The sequence below is a fragment of the Etheostoma spectabile genome, chromosome 5 (assembly GCF_008692095.1).
Source record: "Etheostoma spectabile isolate EspeVRDwgs_2016 chromosome 5, UIUC_Espe_1.0, whole genome shotgun sequence".
Taxonomy (NCBI): Eukaryota; Metazoa; Chordata; class Actinopteri; order Perciformes; family Percidae; genus Etheostoma; species Etheostoma spectabile.
The window spans coordinates 20639229-20659437 of NC_045737.1; the positions used below are offsets into that span (position 1 = coordinate 20639229).

At 39.3% G+C, this 20209-nt stretch overlaps 1 protein-coding gene across 3 annotated transcripts in view; it reads right to left on the reverse strand.

Moving 5' to 3' along the window:
• Positions 1-6708: 6708 nt before the first annotated feature.
• Positions 6709-20209, reverse strand: part of pi4kab (phosphatidylinositol 4-kinase, catalytic, alpha b) — a 26370-nt gene continuing 12869 nt past the window's right edge. The window contains exons 26-55 of one of the 3 annotated variants that reach the window (XM_032515359.1): positions 20052-20133; positions 19749-19832; positions 19356-19445; positions 18640-18759; positions 17785-17799; positions 17543-17635; positions 17290-17446; positions 17051-17178; positions 16758-16916; positions 16453-16604; positions 16232-16339; positions 16005-16132; positions 15730-15888; positions 15476-15555; positions 15126-15325; positions 14500-14590; positions 12834-13001; positions 12355-12408; positions 12126-12246; positions 11916-12045; positions 10514-10657; positions 10326-10396; positions 10129-10235; positions 9908-10012; positions 9642-9767; positions 9414-9534; positions 8295-8454; positions 8112-8201; positions 7921-8004; positions 6709-7814 (exon numbers count right to left, since the gene is read on the reverse strand). In XM_032515359.1, coding sequence (XP_032371250.1) covers positions 7763-7814; positions 7921-8004; positions 8112-8201; positions 8295-8454; positions 9414-9534; positions 9642-9767; positions 9908-10012; positions 10129-10235; positions 10326-10396; positions 10514-10657; positions 11916-12045; positions 12126-12246; positions 12355-12408; positions 12834-13001; positions 14500-14590; positions 15126-15325; positions 15476-15555; positions 15730-15888; positions 16005-16132; positions 16232-16339; positions 16453-16604; positions 16758-16916; positions 17051-17178; positions 17290-17446; positions 17543-17635; positions 17785-17799; positions 18640-18759; positions 19356-19445; positions 19749-19832; positions 20052-20133 — 3379 coding nt within the window. In that variant the 3' untranslated portion in view covers positions 6709-7762. The remainder of the gene's footprint in view (positions 7815-7920; positions 8005-8111; positions 8202-8294; positions 8455-9413; positions 9535-9641; positions 9768-9907; positions 10013-10128; positions 10236-10325; positions 10397-10513; positions 10658-11915; positions 12046-12125; positions 12247-12354; positions 12409-12833; positions 13002-14499; positions 14591-15125; positions 15326-15475; positions 15556-15729; positions 15889-16004; positions 16133-16231; positions 16340-16452; positions 16605-16757; positions 16917-17050; positions 17179-17289; positions 17447-17542; positions 17636-17784; positions 17800-18639; positions 18760-19355; positions 19446-19748; positions 19833-20051; positions 20134-20209) is intronic. The other 2 variants (XM_032515358.1, XM_032515357.1) reach the window with 2 other exon arrangements.

Here is a 20209-nt window from a genome sequence, read left to right on the forward strand (position 1 = left end):
CCAAGCCCCCCCCAGTGGACTGCACTTGAGCTTGAATGGCCAGAGCAGGACAGGCAGCTGCCTGGGCCCTGTGCTTCAGAGCAGGAGAGGGGGGGAGAGGGGGGTGCACAGATTTTAATGAGATGCACAGTGTCAATGGCCACTCTCTCTGAAGAGGGCAAGAAGAAAAGGGTGCTCTCTCTTTCTTTCTCTCCCCTTCCCTCTCCTCTGTGCCCCTTCCTCCAGCTCCCTCTCTCTCCCCTGCCCTCCTCCCCAGCTGGCGAGGGGCTTTGTTAGGCGCCAGATGATACCCCAGATGCCCCGGCCCAGCAGCCCCTTTCAGCTACATTCACCAGCCTCCCCTCAGGTCAGAGGTCACCACCGGGCATCTGAATGGGTCTCCGTGGCAACAGTGGCCATGGCGGTTGAGAGAGTGGCAGAGGCTTTTTGTTGTTGCCTTGTTGCCATGGACAGTGCCCAATTAATCTGATACAGCCCCACAGGGAAAATGTAAGTATGATTTAGGAAGAAAAACATATTTTTTCAGTTTAATGTAAGAACAAATCTTTAGTTGAAATTTACCGGGAAATAAGTTCAGATTACAGCTTTTAAAAGGATTGAGTGAGAAGGTAGGACTCTTAGCATGCAAGAAGTGTTGCATATTTCATACATAACTCTTCTATTCTGTTTGGGACTTTCTGTGCTGATGTTCCTGCAGCTTCAGCCCTCTGCTGGGAAAACACACAACTGCATGGTTTCACATCATCAGTCTGTCACCAGCCAGTAAACTGTGGGAAAACTTCAAAGCCTTGTCTTAGTGTTTGCAGAAATGTTGTGTGATGCTGATTAATTCTTCTGCTCTCACTTCCCATTTTCTTGTTGACAGATCTGATGAAAATATTAAATGTGCCTTAATACTGAAAGGTTTCAGCAAAATGGAGAAAAAGATGGATAATGTATTATCAAAAAAACATAACTGTGTACATATCTATAATAAAGTGAATAATAAAATGCTTATCAAAGCACCAAATAAATGAATAAGCAACCAGATGACAACAATTAGCATATGGCATGTAGCTGGGAAGTGGTGTCCATTTCAAATGCAGAAATCAACTGTTCATACAACTCTGTTTTTTTTTCGAATATAGCATGGCTGGCATGAATGTGGACGTTCAACTGTAAAGTAAATGCAGTGACAGAAAGTATGGGCTGTTACAGTAACTCAATAGAGAGAAGCGGAACCAGGCCAGGGTGAATTGCAGAGGAGACAGCAGTGGTAAAAGGGTGGCAAGAGGACAGCAGGGAGGGTGGAACAATGAGTTTGGAGGACAAAGGTACTGACTTTCTCTAAATGCAAACAAGCGGTGCCGTGATGTTCCACAGAAAGGAAGCTTTAGTAGATTTTTTTAGCTTTCTTGGCGTGGGAGTCAGGAGTAAGATTGCATTCTGAGGTCTCACTGTGTGGGATGGGTAGTGCGTGTGTGGCATGTCTTATGTTACAAAGCACAAAACCATCCTGTGATTTATGAGTCATGGACTAATATTTTGAGGTCAATACAGAGTTCAGCAGTGACACAGTGAAGCCCTGAAAGAGTATTACACATATGGTACTGTATAAATCATATTATATTTTAATTGTATCCACACAAATGTACACTTGATGCTAGTAACATGCCACAGATGCTTATTTCAGCTTTGCATTTCATTTAGTGACATTACAATTGAATTGTGCCAGGTTTCTTCTGCTCTGACTCGGGTGTCTCTTCTCCTTCTGCCTTCAGCCTCTGTTGGTCACGCTGTCCAAACAGATCAAAGGTCACATGATAAGGAGAGGGCAAACACTGGGGCCCATTCAGCAGCCCAGACCAAAAGCGTATAACTCGTGGGCACAGAAAAACAGAGGGGGAAAAAAAGACAGAAAGAATGGAAAAAAAGAAAGAATTTTGGCCCCATTTTGTGTCTTGACAAGTTCTTTGAGAGTTCTGGGAAATAGTGGAGCGTTATAAAACATAGATTTGTTATGCTAATACGTGAAATTGTATTGAATACAATGAAATACATCATTGTGATGGAATTAGTCTTACTGTTGGGATGCACAGTACACAGCTTGGAGACCCTTTGCTTGTTTAAATATACAGTTGCCAAATGGCCTTTAGCTCACAGGTAAACATGTTGGTTAAGCATATGGCTCCGACCCCTCCCTTAAGTCCTCACACCATCAGATAACACAAGTGATCAACAGAGAAAACAGGGCAGAGTAGAGGTTGACCCCTCCAGCCTTGTACAAATTACAGTAAACAACCACCAAACAAAATGGCCCAAGTGAAAGGGTTCGGTTTTGGTGATATTTAATGGTTTCTCTTTCTGAGTAGTTTAGAGTCAACCTAATTTATAGTCAGCTGTCAGTTTATTATGTACACCTACTTAATACTAATGTAGTCTAACACAACAGCCAATGCAATAAATCCTACTTTCATGAAGGTTATATAGGTCAGTTTTTGTTGAAACTGTTTTAGGGAGGTGTTCATTCGGTAGTTTAGGTGCTGTTAAATTATATTGTAATTATAAATTAAGTTATACTAAAAAGTATTTCTAAAATGTTGTCCACCCCATTTATATCAATGAGGAGAGTCCATTAAAATGTCTTAGTCACATTAGAGATGGAGCCATTTTTCAAAAATATGCATATTTATCCATCTTGTGTTCTGTGATTGTATGTATGTGATTAGAAAATGAATTGGAGGTTTGGTATGAGCTTGTTCTTTGTCAACGGTGAAATTAGTGATTTAATAAATATGCAAATTACAGTATGTGCTTTCATTAGACCAGCCATCCATCTTTGGATAAGTCTTAAAGTGACTTTTAAAACAAGCTGTCACTTAATCTCATAAACATCCAGGATTTGGGCTTGGCTATGTTAACCACAAGGTTGAACACTGGGGCGTAATTCCCACTGTGGACATGTCCCCCACACTTTTCAAATTCCCATTTGTTCCCATTTATTTATACATCCCTATTTTAAACAATAAAGAAAGTAAGACATCATATTTATGTACATGGTTTAGTATTATTCTTTCTTAAAGAATTTATTATCTTGATCAATGAAATTGTTTCCTGGATTTTGTATCAACATAGTCACTATAAATGTATGTTGAAATGCAGGAGATGGGATTCAAATAAAAAAAAAAGGTTTTGGTGAAGGACCCCCTGTTTTGTCTGCCCCTGCCAAAGATTAGACATTACAGTCAGGTCCCAGTTTTATTTGATGCCCCAATGATGTGAAAATAAAAAAACGATGGCAGCGTAGACAAGGGGGACAGTCTGACGTTTGTGTGGCACTAGTTTCCCTTCTACCTCAACAAAAACCCATCAACGCTGCTATTCAGGGCACTGCAGCCACTATTCCTGATTAGCTCCAGCATCTCTTCAATAGGCCTGACTGTCTGCAAGGGCTGTTGGACAAATAGCCCTTTCTACTCAACCTCACTTCTTACAGCTTTAATGGCTGGAGCAGCTCAGAGAAGAGTTAATTATTGCATAGCACATGGCTGGCATACAGCACCATGGCTGCACCAGTTCAAGAAGCATGAATGTGTCACAAGACACCCCGCGGTTTAATGCATGTGATGAACAAGGATGTAAGGAGCTACAGCACATGTGTCTATAGAGAGAGAAAGACAAAACTAAAGGGAAGGAGAACATTTTTAGTTCATATGTTAGGCGGTTTTACTCAATTAAAAGGATCTATGCATAAGTTAATACAAATAAAAACACTTCAGTATCCACATGGTGGATAATCACTCACGTGTGCTGACTATTCAAATATCAATGCCTTCAACACCACTACACATATACTAGCGTATACCACCCAAAGACAAGACACACACACATCCCACATTAATTGAGAATAACCAAAGAGATACGTTTTCCTAATGCCTCGCTGAGTTGCACCTTACTCAAATATTTCATAGTCAATCAAATCAAACCGTGAGGGATTGATGATAAAAACTTTAAAGAAAAGTAATTAATGAACTGGATTTCACACTTTATACAAAGACATACTGATGCTGACTGTGAGGTACAGTGTGTGTTAACATCTAGCTGATTATTATTTATGTCATTGTGTATGTACTGTGGTTTGAGATCTAAGACGTTTATTGTCTTTCTTGGATGTTTTTTTTGTCAACATGAAATAAACCTAAAACATGGAAAAGATTCCTTAAATTAATGACACAATACGAGGAACATGTTAAAGATTTTAGGAGATATTTCATGACAAACGTTCTATTGATACCTAACCCTGACAATATTACACAAAAAATGTCAATGAAAAGTAAAAGATAGATGCCAACAAAACTGTGCCGATGCTGTCACTCATGATTTGTGAGCCAAACTAAGCTTTAAAGTGTGTTACATGTGTCTCTCTTCAGTTCTAGTTCTTGTTCAGACATCAAAGCAGTGCAAATGTCCATTCTGCTGCACACACACACACACACACACACAAACACACACACAACTACAGGGATTGGATCAGTATACCTGCAAGACCCCAGGGGATAGCCATGCCAGTCAGTGATCTGATCTCATCAAAAATACATCAAGGTGTTTCCCCTCTGGACATCTGTATGCAATTAAATATTAACCAAATAGAGTTTTGAGAATCCACCCATATAAACAACCATCAGCACATTTTTCTTTAATTAAATCTGTACTCTTTTCATTAAAATCGCAGGTATATCAGCTGTGAATACTAAAAGCAAGAGCAGCACAGTGTGCTGTCATGAGATCTCCACCCTTTTCTTCTGTCTTTCTTTCACTCTCTCGATCTCATACTCGTTGTTTGGCCTCCAGCTTATTGACTTGAGCTGACACAGCCAGCAACCCAGCCTTACATACCCCAAACATATAGACAAACCTATTTAAATGCCATACCTATCTTTAGGTTGCTGAATAAATAACTTACTTCTGATGCTAAAAGGGCAAAATAAGCCACAACCATCTCGTTTACGTTTTGATTCCCTAAACTTTTTTTCTATTATTAAAAAATGTTCTAGAGATAAGATTAACATCTCTAATAATTTACTGGTTTCATTTCTTCACATACTCCAGTGTTTTAACAGAATGTAACACATACCACTCCCAAGTGTTTCTGCCTATGGTGGTGAAATCTTCTAATTTGTTAATACCTTTTTTTAGGTTGGGCTGTTTAATTCAATTTTTTTCAGCCTCAATGTGTTTAATATAACCTGTTTTGCGAGAATATACTAGTATAGTATTTCACACAAAACAAGTTTGTGTTTGACAGCAGCAGAGACGGGTAAGCATGTTTGCCTCCAGAGAAATCCATGCTGCTGTCAAAGGGCAAGATCTTCTTTCAAAGTAGTTGCTCATGGCATCTGTAAATGCTCCAAGGCCCACTCAAGGCCACTCTCATTATCTGAGAGGTAAACAGTGTGACAGCTGCAATGCCTGAGCGTTTTTTGGTATTACTTAAGCATTGTCTTATCAACAGTTAGATACATCCTCAAAACAAAAACTGAGGTAGCTGATTTGGTGTCCCACTAGTTATGACTGAGAGCCTTCGCTCACAAGTGGCACCAGCAGGAACTTGGAAACACATTAAATATGTCATTATGCGCTGCCCTCTGGTGGGTGTAAGTTTACAAAACAGCCTGTAGTTTCTAAAGGGAAACAAGATTACACATTGTCTGAAGTTGTTGCTGACACATTATCTAACATTAATGAGGTCTGCGCTACATAACAGAAGAGGGGAATCCTTTGGGCTGTGAATTAGGCATCTCGAATCAGAGGAGGCATCAATAAATATAGGTCCCAGGAAAAGCCCCCACTTCTTTCAGTAATGATTATTCTCCGCTCATACCTTTGTTTTAAGGAAGGACACTTTTTCTTTTTACAAATAAAAATTAGTAGATCTTTTTTGTCTAATTTGGATAATTTTCCCTTTCTCATATTTTTTCTGTCTTTCTGTTTTGTTAAGTAAAAAGAAAGCCCAAGTAATTGATATTTAAAAACTCGCCACCAGAGATCTTTTAACTGATGATACTGCCTTCAACTTCAACTTGTAAAGCTTTATGATCCAGGCACCTGTTACATTGAATGTGGAAATGAATGTGCTGCCACCCAACTGAGTTTAAAAGCAGTTCTACAAAAAAAGTCTCAGTTATTAAATGTTTTTCAAAAAAGCTTCTGAAAAGACTTTTTGAATATAACAACAATAATAAATGCATAATACTGAATACTGAATTTAATTTTGGATAGGTTTCACAGTAAACTTCAACATTATCTAGCCTTCTAGGTTCAATTGCTATGTCAGTATATAAATTATTTTCTACTTTCTTTACCGTTACACAAACTCCATGTTAATAGCCTACTGAGTGTTTGGACTGCAGTATCAAATCAGGCTTCAAACCAGTGCAGACTTATGCTTTGTTTTTATCCTGGTCCACAAACAAACCCAACTTCATTTGTCTCTAACTGGCCATTGACAATGTATGGCAAACTAAAAAAAAACAACAACTGTAGTTTACAGGTACAATATGTAACATTTCCGAATAAAATGTCTAAAAACAACATTTTATATTTTGTTGAGTTGTGATACTTACATTATCCTGTTTCCACCAATGTTCAAACTCCGGTCATGATCCCACGCAACTTCACATTGTCAACCAACTCTTTTTCATAATAAATGAAACACCATACGCAAGACAGTTTCTTTAAGTTAATAGATCTTTATTTGATTTCTTATCTTATGCATTCTCATTCAAAAGGCATGAAGATAGAAAAGGAGACAGAAAATGGGCCATGGATATAAATATACAAAGAGGCAAAATCTTTACAATCAGTAACATTACATAAAGGCTTAAGCTATCCATATGGACACGGGTCACAGCACTTTGGATTACTAAAAGGTACTTTCACCAGAAGCCACATCGGACACAGGCTACATGGTGGTTAACCATGAAACTTCATGCAACTGCCCAACATTCAAGCTGTGTCTTGCCTTCATCCACAAACAATAGAAAAGTTAGATTTATATGCATTATCTTCCCTCCCCCTTTGACAATGCTAAATATACAAAACTCCGCCCCAGTGTTTCTCTGAACTTGTGTTCTTCGTTCCTCCCCTTGGTAACTGCAAATACGGAAACCCAAACATACAGATGGTGTAACTCATGTGTATACAGTCAGTCATCACTGTTAAATATAAGACAAGTACCATGCTACAGATCAAAGAACTCAGACTGGTCCATTAAAAAGAGAAGCACAGTAGTACAGTCAAGTACGAGATGACAAAATAGGCCACATCGGTCAGAACTGAAACTGGTCTACTTCAGCTACTTCAAGTATCCAATTACATTTAAAACCCCATCTAAAATCAACAGCTCTAAGAATCCACATTCACAAACACTTTAAAATTGGCACAAACTCTGGTTAAGTATTTACTGAATGTGCAGATTACCAAGAGTTTTTTTTCTCCAAGTGCACAAAAGTCAAGAAGCTAGCATAATAATATAAAAATAATTAATAACAACAACATTGATTTTAACTTAATAAATAAGGGAATAGACAAGTGATATAAAGAAAATATGGTTTAAGAGGAAACAAGAAGCTTAAGCAAACACAAAGGATGACATCCAACAATCAGCAGAAACAATGAGCCACAAGTTTCAATGTTTCAATGAACATTAACAAAGGCACATACGCAAACGCACGCACGCACACTATGTGCCAGCCAATATATACACATGCTTAGGCACAGACATTTAGTATGGGATCTGGTTTTGGTAATACTGGATCATGTCGTAGGTTCTACTCCTGTGAGACAAAAAAACGGTTGGACAATTGTGAATAATGCTTTCTGGAAACCAATATTAACAGGAATAGAAGAAGAATATGTAAACCATTTCGGTTTTTTACTGACCTGTTGCTGAGGAAGCAGTTCTGGATCACTTTGATGATGAAGGAAGCTGCATCTTTCTCACTCAAACCAGGGTTGAACCGCTGCCTGTATGTGGGGGAAGAGAGTATGAGCAACAACAGCAAATTACATTCAAACTGTTTATTCTCATTCACATTGACACATATGTAGACACATTAACACGCCTGACTCACTTGAGTAATTTAATGGTCTGTCCTCTAAAGCAGGGAAGGCCAGTGTCCAGCATGAGTGTAACCAAGGAGACCACTCCATCCATGTAGGGCCTGGTTTACCAAAGGAACTTGTCTTAATGTTATTTAACGTCAGCCATCTTTATAGCACAATGAACGCTTCCTTTAGCATTTCTGCATACTCACCTGACAGCCAAGTATCCCCTCACACACATCTCCATGAACCATTTGAAGGGTGTTGCCTCCATCTTCCCACCCATGATCATCACCATCTCATCAGTCAGCTTGATATCTGGCTCCCAGCCGAGGTTCCCACCAGGAGAGCTTTCAAAAATGAACCCAAAGTCTAGAAATACACAAACAAACATTATTTTTTTTATGTTGATGGATCATGTAACATGAAGATAATGTATGGCACAATCAATACAAATACAATCACTCAAAACATCAGGTAAATACTGCAGACAGACTGAAATAAAAGCTTAGGTTAAAGTGGGTTATACTTCCATTATTGTATATAACAATGGACTGAAATTTTCAAAAATAGTCAAATGTTTGGATGCACTTTGAGAATCTTAAGACAACTTGTACTTCCAATCATTTTTACATTTTTTGTTATTAAACTTTTTTCATTTAAAGAAAAATAAGTTATACATGTTGCTCTTAAATCTGTATACATGCCAGTGATCAAGAAAGAAAAATTCACATCATTACAAAAGCACCTACACTCTCTCCCATCCAGTTCTGGACTGGTAGGGAACTTAAAAATTCCCAAAAATATGAAGTGGAAACTACAAAAATGAAAATAGAATAAATAAAATAGGTAAGTATACAGCAGCAGTACATAAAATGGACAATAACAACTGTAAAATAATATACGCGTCTGCTCCATATGTACCTTTCCTCATTCATAACTTTACCTGCAAATAAAATCCTATAGTGGGGTGCCAATAACTGCAATGGCAAAATTTCCAACATAAAAGGTAATAATTATAGATTAAGTTAGATAGTTTGCTGTACACAGTACATGTATAACTCTTTTTGCTAAAAAAAAAGAGAGAAAACTGAACCTGATGAGTGGAGTCAAAAGCCTGGGAATAAATGTTAGCTTCTCCATCACATAAATTTCCTGAACCACTTTGATCCAGTCCTCAACTGTATGAGAATCCTTTCATTTTTCCATTTTTTTAATCCATCTTTCTCCCTTCCATGTAGCTATTTCTATCTATCAGTGTATAAGATAGTTAGGTCTACATGTGAACTTAAAACCTTTTTAAGATTGGTAATCCATGACACAATACGCACCGATGTGGATAAGGTGGCCCTGGCTATCCAGCATGATGTTGCCATTGTGTCTGTCTTTTATCTGCAGCAGGAAGAGCAGCAAGCTGTAAGCTGCCATACTGCGGATGAAGTTGTACCGTGCCTGAAAAGAATATCAGTTAAACTGTTAAATACAATATGCGAGCACTGAGACATGTGGTAGAGTTTTACAGGTGTTAATGACTGATGACTGGAAGAGCCTGCATTTACCTTCTGGAACGCTAATGTGGATTCATCTCCATACTGGTTCCTGAAATAGTCGTACATGCCGAAGTCAGTCTGTCGGCCCAGCTGATCACGAGACTTGCAGTCTGGGATGCACTCAATCACTCCACACTGTGGTGGAACATCAGCAAATAAGAATGACAAGTACATAGATTTCAGGGGAGAGATAGAAAAAATAAATTTTGGACATTCAGATGCTCCTGTCAGGAAGTAATATAGAGTACCATAGGAAAAGTTTTATATGAACTTACTCCAGGGGCTGTGGCCACCACCCTGTAAGGAAAGACATAAAGATCCAGGCCAACCAGCTGGAAGATGTTCTTAAACAGACTGATGATCTGAAGAGCCAGCATGTCCTGTGAACACAAAGGATGTAATTGGTAAGGAAAGGAAAGTCAAGCAAAAAATTCAAGTCACTTCAAAGGAAGATAGCAGTGCAGTAAGTGAAGCGAGAAGAGCGTGAAACTGAGACCTGTCTGCAGTCGTCTCCCACTTTAAAGATGGCCGCCTGCCAGCAGATTCTCTTGGCCTCCTCTTCGCTCTTCACCTCATCTCCAGAATCTAAGCAACACTTCAGACCTGAGGGGAAGATGAAATGACACTCTGTTTGTCTGTGCACAACATTTGAGAAATAAAATATTCATTAAGTTCATTTAACATTAGCAGTACCTTCTTTTTCCAGTTCACTGACGCCACACCTCCTAACTTTAAACTTGGCCAGGTAGGGAGCTTTGGCAGCACTGAATAGGGGGGGGGACAAAAAAGGGCTTTTGTAAGTTCAGTGAAGCTGTCATACTTCCTTGTGATTTTAAGTAATACTGGTTATGAGAACTATAGAATATGGTTTTGAGGCCCACCTCTGCATAGGGGTCCCAGACTTGTAGTCTATATCCAAAACTATGGCCTCTGGGTTACTAGGAAGATAACATCCAGGTTGGACTTTGATCTGTGACATGGCTTCAAGGCAGGCCCTCTTCCTCTCCTCCCCTTTGGGAAAAGGTCTGATGAAGACAAACAAAAACAACTTGAACACAGGTTTTCACACTTCTATGACTCACTTAACTGAGAATAGCATGCATGGGTATCTCAATGAATGACTTCAGACCATAAGTGACAGTCAGGCTCTGCTGTTATTCACAGAGGGGAGTCACTTGGGAAGAGAGTGACAGAGAGTGGAAGCCAGGGGACAGTCCACGTTTTTTTCTCCAGATAGTTGCAATTAGTGCTGTAATGAGGGCTGAGGGGGATTTTGTCTGCCGCTAGGGGGCTAACAAAGCACCCTCTGTTGGAGCCAGCAATAATGGGGCCTGTCACAAAACTTCCAGACCGGTGCATAATCAGAGAGACAGTACAGCAACCAATAGCTAAATAAATGAACAACAATGGGATTTAGAGAGGAGACCACAGGTGGAACAAGGCAGGGAAATGAACAAAACATCTTGGCTCAGTGGAACACTTGTTATCACTTCATTAACACCTTGAAGATTCCCATGAGGGTTTTGTCTAACAGTAAAGTTAAACTGTAGTATTACTTTGAGGCCTTCCTAAATGCTAGTTTCTTTCAATGTCCCAGTCAGATTATGAGTGTATTATATTGCATCATTACTTGAGATGGCATTTAACTGAGGAAGATAGTATATGATGGAACCAAAACACAGAATGAAAAAGTAATTAAAACGAGATGATGACAATAGGACAATGGGATATATAATTAAGCAAAGCAGATAGGTGAAGACAAATAACTCATGGTTATGGGTTATAGTAAATGGATTGCAGACCTATGCAGGCCTTGTTGAGGCCCAAAAAAACAAAAGTAGCATTTCCTTAAGTAGATACAGCCCTTCATTTGTAAAATGGTTTTAAAAGAAGTCCCAGTGCCCCCAAACAGTCCCGACTCTCACCTGCACTACTAAAACTGTCAAAAACACACATTTGAGTAAATGTTCACTGTAATGGAACCTCAACCAAATTACAGGTGTCTGAAAAACTGACACTTATTCTTATATAGCATACATTTGGAAAAAGTGCAGCAGTAATGCAAAGAACATGCTACTGTAACTTAATGGAACTCACTCTGACATCTCTCAATTAGTGCATGTATAGGACCTGAGCATGTGTTTGTGTGTGTGTGTGTGTGTGTATTCAGGCCTTTGTGTAGTGTAACAACAGAGTGTAAATTGTAATTTCCCCATTGGGGATTAATAAAGAGTATAAGTTGTATAAATGAATAATTATTAAATAAGAAAAAAAAGTTCATACTTGATAATGGCTGAAACATTGGTGATCTTGTTGAAGAAGTCAAACTCTCTCTGGTAGAAGTCTTTGGCCGGGCCAGACAGAGAGCCGGTGATCTCCTCCACCATCTGCTCCAGCAGCTCACCTATGTCAGCTGCAGGGAGAGAGAAGGTTCACTTGTTGTGGCGTACATGTGTTGAGTCAGTAAAGAAATAGTGAGGGTGAACATCTCACGGTCTTTCTGGTTCCCTTCCTCGTCCAGGTATATGTTGGTCTTCATGTTCCAGATGAACTGGTGAGCCAGCAGCTGAGACTTCTGAGCGGCCCACAGGATGTACTCTCTCACATAACCCATCTAAACCAGGTTGTAAAACGAAAGCAAGACAGGGAGAGTTCTGAAAATGTCAATCTGAAGATTTGAGGGCTTTGATGAATTTGTAGACACAAAAAATCCGATATGTACCTTGTCGTAACGAAGTGCTTGGACAATTTGAGGAATGTAAAACAATATGGCATCCTAGAAACAGTGGAAAAAATGTTTTTCAACCAAGAAAAAACAATAAATGCCATAAATGTGTCACTGCATACATATGGAACACAGAGTACCCTAAAATATGGGACACTCCTTTGGCTTATCAGTCACAGTTTTATCAAATTTTATCAGTGCTGTCTGAACACCATTAGGCAGTGATGGAAGAATTACTCATATCGGTTACTTAAATAAAAGCAGTTATACCACAGTGTAGAAATACTCTTACAAGTAAAAGTCCTGCATTCACAACTTTACTTAAATAAAAGTCTAGAAGTATTAGCATCAAATATCCTACTACCATCACCTCTTTCCCACACTTTAGTAAAATCAGTGCTGGTGGTGTTTAATACTGTACGCTACTTGAGGAAATGACAGCAGATTGTGTATGGGTTATGTATTTATGAACGTACAGGAGGAAAGGAGCGGAGTACTTTGACCCCGTACTGGGCTGTGAGAGGGTGAGGAGGGTACATAGAGGAGAAGTAGGACAGTCCAGTTGGGGGATCTGCCGGGGCCCAGCACAGGACATGACTTAGCTCTGGAGAGTCAGCATCAATTGTGTGCCACGTCACAAGGAACTGAAGAAAAACACAAAAGAGAGAAAGTAAATTGAACTTGAAACATTTTTATATATTTCTCAATCATTTTTTTTTGCTACTCTTGCTTGATTCGTATCATTTACCGAGTCTTACTAGTATCATTACGTTATTTATTCTCCTTGCCATATTATGTTCTTTACAGTAACATTATAGTTTACTTTTCCATCAAAAAACTACAATTGCCATACACAATATTATTGTTGTTCTGTTATGTTTTGTGCTATTTGTAAGTATGTCAGATACATGTTGTTTACCAACAAAAATTTAAAATTATGTTACATTAAAAAAGATTCAGGCTCAAGCCAACATTTTAAATTAATACTTTCATAGGTTCTACTATTATGTGCAGCATCCATCACAGGATCCATATTTCTGCATCAATCTGACATCAATCTGACGCAAGGTTCCGACCCCCAGCCTGGCGGCGGGCTAACTAGCCTCCAGAGGAAACTGTGTTTATTAGTTACTAAAGTGACTGGAATAAACAACTATGAGATGTCAAGGAGGATCAGCCCATAAATTATGGTGGCCTTTGGGGAAGGCCGTGCTCTGCCTCCCTTGCTTCTTCTTCAGACAAGTAGGAGGCTCATTAAGTGTTCAGTCAGAGAGACATAAATGAAGAAGACTAGCGGAAGCTAGGAAAAGAGACTTAAACAACACCAACATTTCTTAAGGGGCATGATTAAGGCCACTCGAAAGCAGAACGCTGAGTAACAAAAAAACAAACTTTTTTTCCGTTTATGTTTTGTAGTAACTTAACAGAAATGCACTGGTGGAAAAACTTAAAAAGTCAGGTCAGAACATTTCAAATCCTTAAAGTCAATGGCTGCCAAACTTCCAGCCTATTAAGGTGATAATGGATGACTGAATCCATACCTATGGCTATAGATGAATGCAATGGCTCAAAGTAGTGTGTATTCCAATGCAAAATGAGGTCCAGAAAGGGTTTTACTCAGAACAGATCTTTCGCTTACATAATCAAAATAAGAGAAGGTAAGTGCAGAAAACGTTAGAATTAGGAATATGTCATGGTATAGTTACAGCAAATAAACCTCACACCATGTGGCTATGTTAGTAAGCATGTAGGAAGCTTAGCTGTCAATTTTCATAAAGCCTACTGTATCACACATGCACAAGCAGAATTTGGCCACACAATATGTAGGGTTTATTCTGCTAGTTCGTATATATATATATATATATATATATATATATATATATATATATATATATATATATATATATATATATATATATATATATAGTGTTTCCCATTCTTTCCTTTTTTAAATCTTGTCCAGCCGCTTAAAACTTGAAACCAATTGACAGTTACAGCAGTTAAACCCACTTAATTCAACTCATTTCATAATTATCTGCTCTAAATACTGTACTTCAGAATAAAAGCAACATGAATGAAACTAAAAAGATGGCAGACAAAACTGCCATCCTGTTGTCTGTAGTGGCAGGCGGGGGACTTCACCTTGACTGCTTCTGGAACGTCACACACAGCAGCCGGATCCATTCGCACTAGGCGAGTCACCTCTGAGACAATCGCCTCCGTGTTTTTAAATCTGAAAAACAAAACAAAATTGAATAGGTGCATGCCCAATAAAGGACTTTATCTTTTCTGTGTTGCACTTGTTATGTTATAAATGTGCATGTATGTGTATATAAAGTACATTGTGTATGAATAAAGTTGGTGATTTGATTTGGATCACTTAAGTTACAGTCCTGCAACTAAGCCATAGTGTGTGTAACAGCTATTTGTTGGTGAATATATTAGCCACAATAAATTAAAGTGTAATATTTGCATTATCAATTGAGGATAGTTTCATTCAGCTACAAATTGTAGCTGTTTGCACACATTAATGGTGTAAGATGATTTCATACTGAATTGTCTGCCACCTTTGTGTTGTAAATAATCATTCAAATACCTTTTGCTGCAGTAGAGGGCAATATAGTGCAGATGGTTAGGGATTTCAACTTAAAAAACAGTTCACTTTGGATGCTATTGTTAAATGTTTTATGTGAGACTAAATCTATTACACTCTTGGTTTGACATTGATTGAAACTTGGGGATGTAATGCCTCTGGTTTCTTGGTGTACCTGGCAGGCAGCTGCAGGGCAAGGTAAGGTGCTATGCTCCAGGCCAAGTTGATGTTGTCCTTCCACTGTTTCTCTGTCAGACTGATGTATTTGGACCTCCAGTTAGCAATGCTGGTTTCCACCGACTGTTCAGTAGCAATAGCAAGCTCCTGAGTGGATAACGGGTTGTACCATATTGTCAGCCGCTCAATCTCGCTGGCCTAAAGAGAGACATAGAGGGGATGGGATTCATAATAATTTACCAATAGGATGTCAAGTATGGAACTACAGTACATGTAGAAATGTTCTCTCTGTTACCAAAAACAGCATGTGTGAATATAGATAGTGGATGAGAAAATGTAGTGTAGTACCAGTAAAGCCAGTAAAAGAGTCCGGCGTTTCATGTAGTACTTGTGCAGCTGTGTGCCTCTGTTGCTTTTTTTAGACAGTCCTAAAACAGGACAGGAACAATAAATCAGTAATACATTGTGACAGCAGAAATATTATATTATTGACCTATTTCATCTTTAAATGAGAAGCAGATGTAAGTTTCACTGTGACCATCTTTGCAGCATATGGTGTGCTCCAGCACAGCTGTTGTAAGTTTATTCTGTGTGTGTTTTACCGGATTTCTTGGACATGGTGGACATCCCAGACGACAGAGGGTAGGTGTTGATCCATCCCTGAGTCACCTGCTGCCTCTGGCCCATAGCGGCATCAAGACTGCTCCTGCTATCTGCCCCTGCCACGACAGACAGGCTGTTCACAGACATGTCTTGGGGATCTACACAAAGTAAAATCAAATACACATATAAGGTGTGAATTCTCTTGCTGATGTTTTAGTTTCTAATTCAGTTAATATTACTGAGGAAATAAGACAACTGTTGTACTGTGTTGTACCTGGGGGAACCAGCTGGTTGGCAGCCAGATACTTTTTGTCAGACTGCAGGCTGGCATAGAACTTGATCATGATACTGATGTCTTCTCTCAACCTCTTATCGGTCTGAGTGGGAAATTTGGGAGTGGCACTACACAAAGACAGAGATGGCAAAGAAGTAAGTGGACAGAAAAATTTTACAGTTTTCCTTTTTGCCTACAAAACAAATTTAAACAATATTTTTTCCTACCTGAAGTAGTCAAAAGCCGATGAATAGATCTTCTCTCGCAGAACATTTCTGATGGTGGCATTTGTCACAACATCAGAATGCAGAAGAGTCAGACCCAGAGTCAGCAGTCTGAAATAAAGCAAAGTGATGACACAATATCAAGTTTAGGATTTAGGATTTCTGGCTGCTGATTATTACAGCATTAAGGATTAAACCAATTTGCTGATAATGAGACACAGTACCTAAATCTTGGACCAATGGCAGCAACATGTCGGTTCAGGCTGCTTTTGGGCCCTCCGACACTCAGAGAAAGAGATCTCTGCAAAATGGAGGTGAAAATCTCCACCTGGTCAGCACTGCTGTACTTGGCTATCTCAAACCTCTGTACCAGAAACTGGAGGAAGAAAAGAAAGAATGAATAAAAGATGTGACAGTTTCCAACCCTTTTATCCTTAAAATAATAAGCTTAACTACATTTTGTGAAAAATGCATCAACGCAAATGAAAATGAAATACAAAGAAGTAGTTTATGTCTGCCTGTCACTGACCTCTATCCAGAGGAAGTGAGGGATGACGACAGGTTCACAGGGTGCAGGTTGACTCTCCTCTGATACAGCCAGAGGGCCGGCCTCTACCTTAGCCTCCGAAAACAAGCCCATCTTCAGCTCTAATGTCATTTGCCAAGCTCCTGCCATCTCCCGCATAAACTAAGGAGATGGGGGGTGGGGGGGTGGGGGGGGGGGGAATAAGAATGAATCTACATATCTCAAATAAAGATACAATTTCATGTAAAAAAATATTCCTATGATTTTCCTTTATGAAAAGTGATAAATATACTCACTGGCACTTCCACCCCGTTGTGTGCAGCCAGGAGCCATTCCCAGCAGGCGATTGCAGTTTCCATGCCATGTTCTGTAAACATCTTCAGAGGAGACCAACACAGATGGTGCAGGAGCTGAGGATTGCAGTCTGAAAAACAAAATATAGAAAATGTCCATAATTGAATTCTAACGAGAAACAACCAGCACTATTGCTCTTTTTGATATTCAATACAAAACTAAATGACGCAGAGCTGCTCACTTTTGGTAGTTATAAGCAAAGCGGCCATCTTGAACATGGCCTGGGTGAAGGCCTCTGGGTCTTTTCTGTCAAGAGCACTGGTCATCTGATAGATCATCAGCTTGGTGAGATCTGACTGGCTGTGAGTTGCCTGTGAGAACTGGATCATACCAGCCACCTACACAGCACATAAACAGAAAGGTATGAATAATACTGTATGCAGAAAGCATAGAAAAGTCACACATTCTTAATATTTACAATATTGAGACTTCACCTCTCCTGTGTAGCGGTTGCGCAGGTTGAGGGATGCCATGAAGTTGGAGTAGTCCTTCTTCACGCATGCAGGTCTCTCTGTCAGCTGGGTGGTCTAATAAAAAAAAAACAGTTTAGGGTCCACTTAGGGCAACACAGTCACAAGCTAGGAAAGTAGATTTGTAGCTGTACTGTAACACTTCTGGCTATACTGAAGCTATCATGCTGGAGCCCTGACTCTCTGTATTTAGAGATATGACCAACCTGAGGAAAAGCAGCCTACGGTTGGCCACATGGTGGAGGACAGCACCAGCATAACCAGTTAGCCAAATGGGCAACCAGCCAACCAACCCACCCGTCCATTGCAGGTAAGTAACCAGGTAACCAGCAAATCCGCAAACCAGCCAAGCAACCAGGTAGGTAGTTCGGTGCAGTTTAACAAAGACAAAATACAACAAATGAAGCAAATGAAAAGACAGATAAAGCAAAATGCAAGCCCATGAACATAAACGCAATGCATAGCAAGCAAAAACATGTCACACAGACTAGTAAGCATGCTCAGACGGACATACAATGCTGTAAAAAAGACTAGACTCCCAGTGTTTCCAGAACCATAGACATATTAAAAGACATATATGTGCAAAAAGGATACCAGACACTGGACTGGTCAGTGTTACCAAAACTGCAGAGGCTTTGACAAAGCGACTTAATGGCACATTTGTTAACCAAAAAAGCCAATTATGTTGAAAAAATGTTAATAAGCATCCAATCAACAAGCCTGTAAGGTCAAAACAGTCTGTTCCAATGATGTTACAAAAGTACTGTGACAAAGTGACAAGGCATTTCTTACAAAAAAATTGTAACTGCCCTTACAAAAATCTTTGGTAGGATTGTAAAAACAGACACTGTGCTTTTGTTGTTGTAATGTTCGATAATGTGTGTCTAAACAATGTTCAGTATTTTTTTGCAGTCTTTAAATATAATTAAATGTGACAGGTAGCTCAGATTTATCTCACCAACCTCACCATTAATTTGGGCTGTGTAATGTTTTCTAAATTCAAGACCGCCCTTAATCTGGGGAAAGGGCCCGTGTTCCCTGCATGTGTGTGTGAAACTCACGCCTAGTGTAGTACTCTGTCTGTTGTAGCCTGCAAAGTGCAGTATGCTCTCTGTGGCCATGGCCAGGCCAGTGTGCTGGGACAGTCCCGACACCCAGTTCTGATGCTTGTTCAAGTACTCCTGCACAACACACAAAATACAGGTAAGATAAAGAAATGGACAAAAAGAGAGAAAAGTTCTTTAATAATAAAATTTATAATAGCTGTTTATTGATCCCCAGTGGGGAAATTACAATTTACACTCTGTTTTGTTTAGGAATCACTCACAGGAGGCCTGAGGAGAGAGCCACACACACACACCACACACACACACACACACACACACACACACACACACACACACACACAACACACACACCACACACACACACACACACACAACACACAAAACCACACACACACACACACACACACACACACACACACACACACACACACACACGATGTCAGAGTGCAGAAGTTCAGACTTTTAGTATTAACTTTCAAAAGACCATCAATGACATTTCTTAGACTTACTTCCAGTAATATATATATAATATAGTATTTGCTTCTTTTGTTAGCTTTGCATAATCAGAAGGAATCAGTGGTTACAATTAATACAATCTCTCTAATTGAGTGTGTGCTGACCCTCTCTTAAACTCCCCAGCTCTGTTGATTTTTCGGATGTCAAAGAAGAGATCTCCACTCTGAAGAAAAATAAAAAGTAAAGAAATTCACCTGTAAGTGGGACTTTGTGACTGAAGGGGCCCATTTCATTGCTTCTTTCAGGATCTCACCACAGCGAGCAGCAAAGTCTTTCACTATGCTCTACAGGGAGATAATGAAACCAGAATGTGATCATTTAAGAAATACAAAAGGGATATTAGACAATCAATTTCCATAAAATGTATCCCTACACATGTTGAGAAAAGGTATACTCTTCCCTAGAGCTTTTTATTGGTATATGAATGTAAGAAGCTTATGTCACGTCATGAAAAAAACATCACATTAAAATCCATCAAAGATTAAACAATCCAAACAGACTGAGCAAGAATGAGGCCAGAACTGTCTCTAAAACCAATGATGTGCTGTCCTCTAGTGTTTATAAATGTATTAAGAGTCCAAACTCACCTCTCTGGCCTCATATGTGTCAGGAACAGTAATCCTGTACGGGGTGTCTGGGATGTCATAGTACGGCTGATCCTTGTGGATGTCCTAAATAAACCGAGAAGAAATTTGTTGAAACTGAAGCGTATAGGTGCACCTATCTAAACATTTTCCATGCTCTTTAAGCAAAGATTATTCAAGCTCTGCTTTTATTCCACCACAGAACATTTTTATTCTTTGACTAATAATGTTGATTAAAGTTTCACCAGAGGAGAGTATTCCACATTGGCTCTGTGTTGTTCACACCAGCCCTCAACTCATACTTACAGCACTTAGTGATAGAGAGAGAGTCTGCAAGATGTCCAACATGGTCTTCAACACACGACCACTCCAAAGCAGATGGGGGAATCTAGTATAGGTAAAACACATGAGAAATAGGACTCATACTATATATAACATGATGAAAAAAATGTAGGCAAACAAGG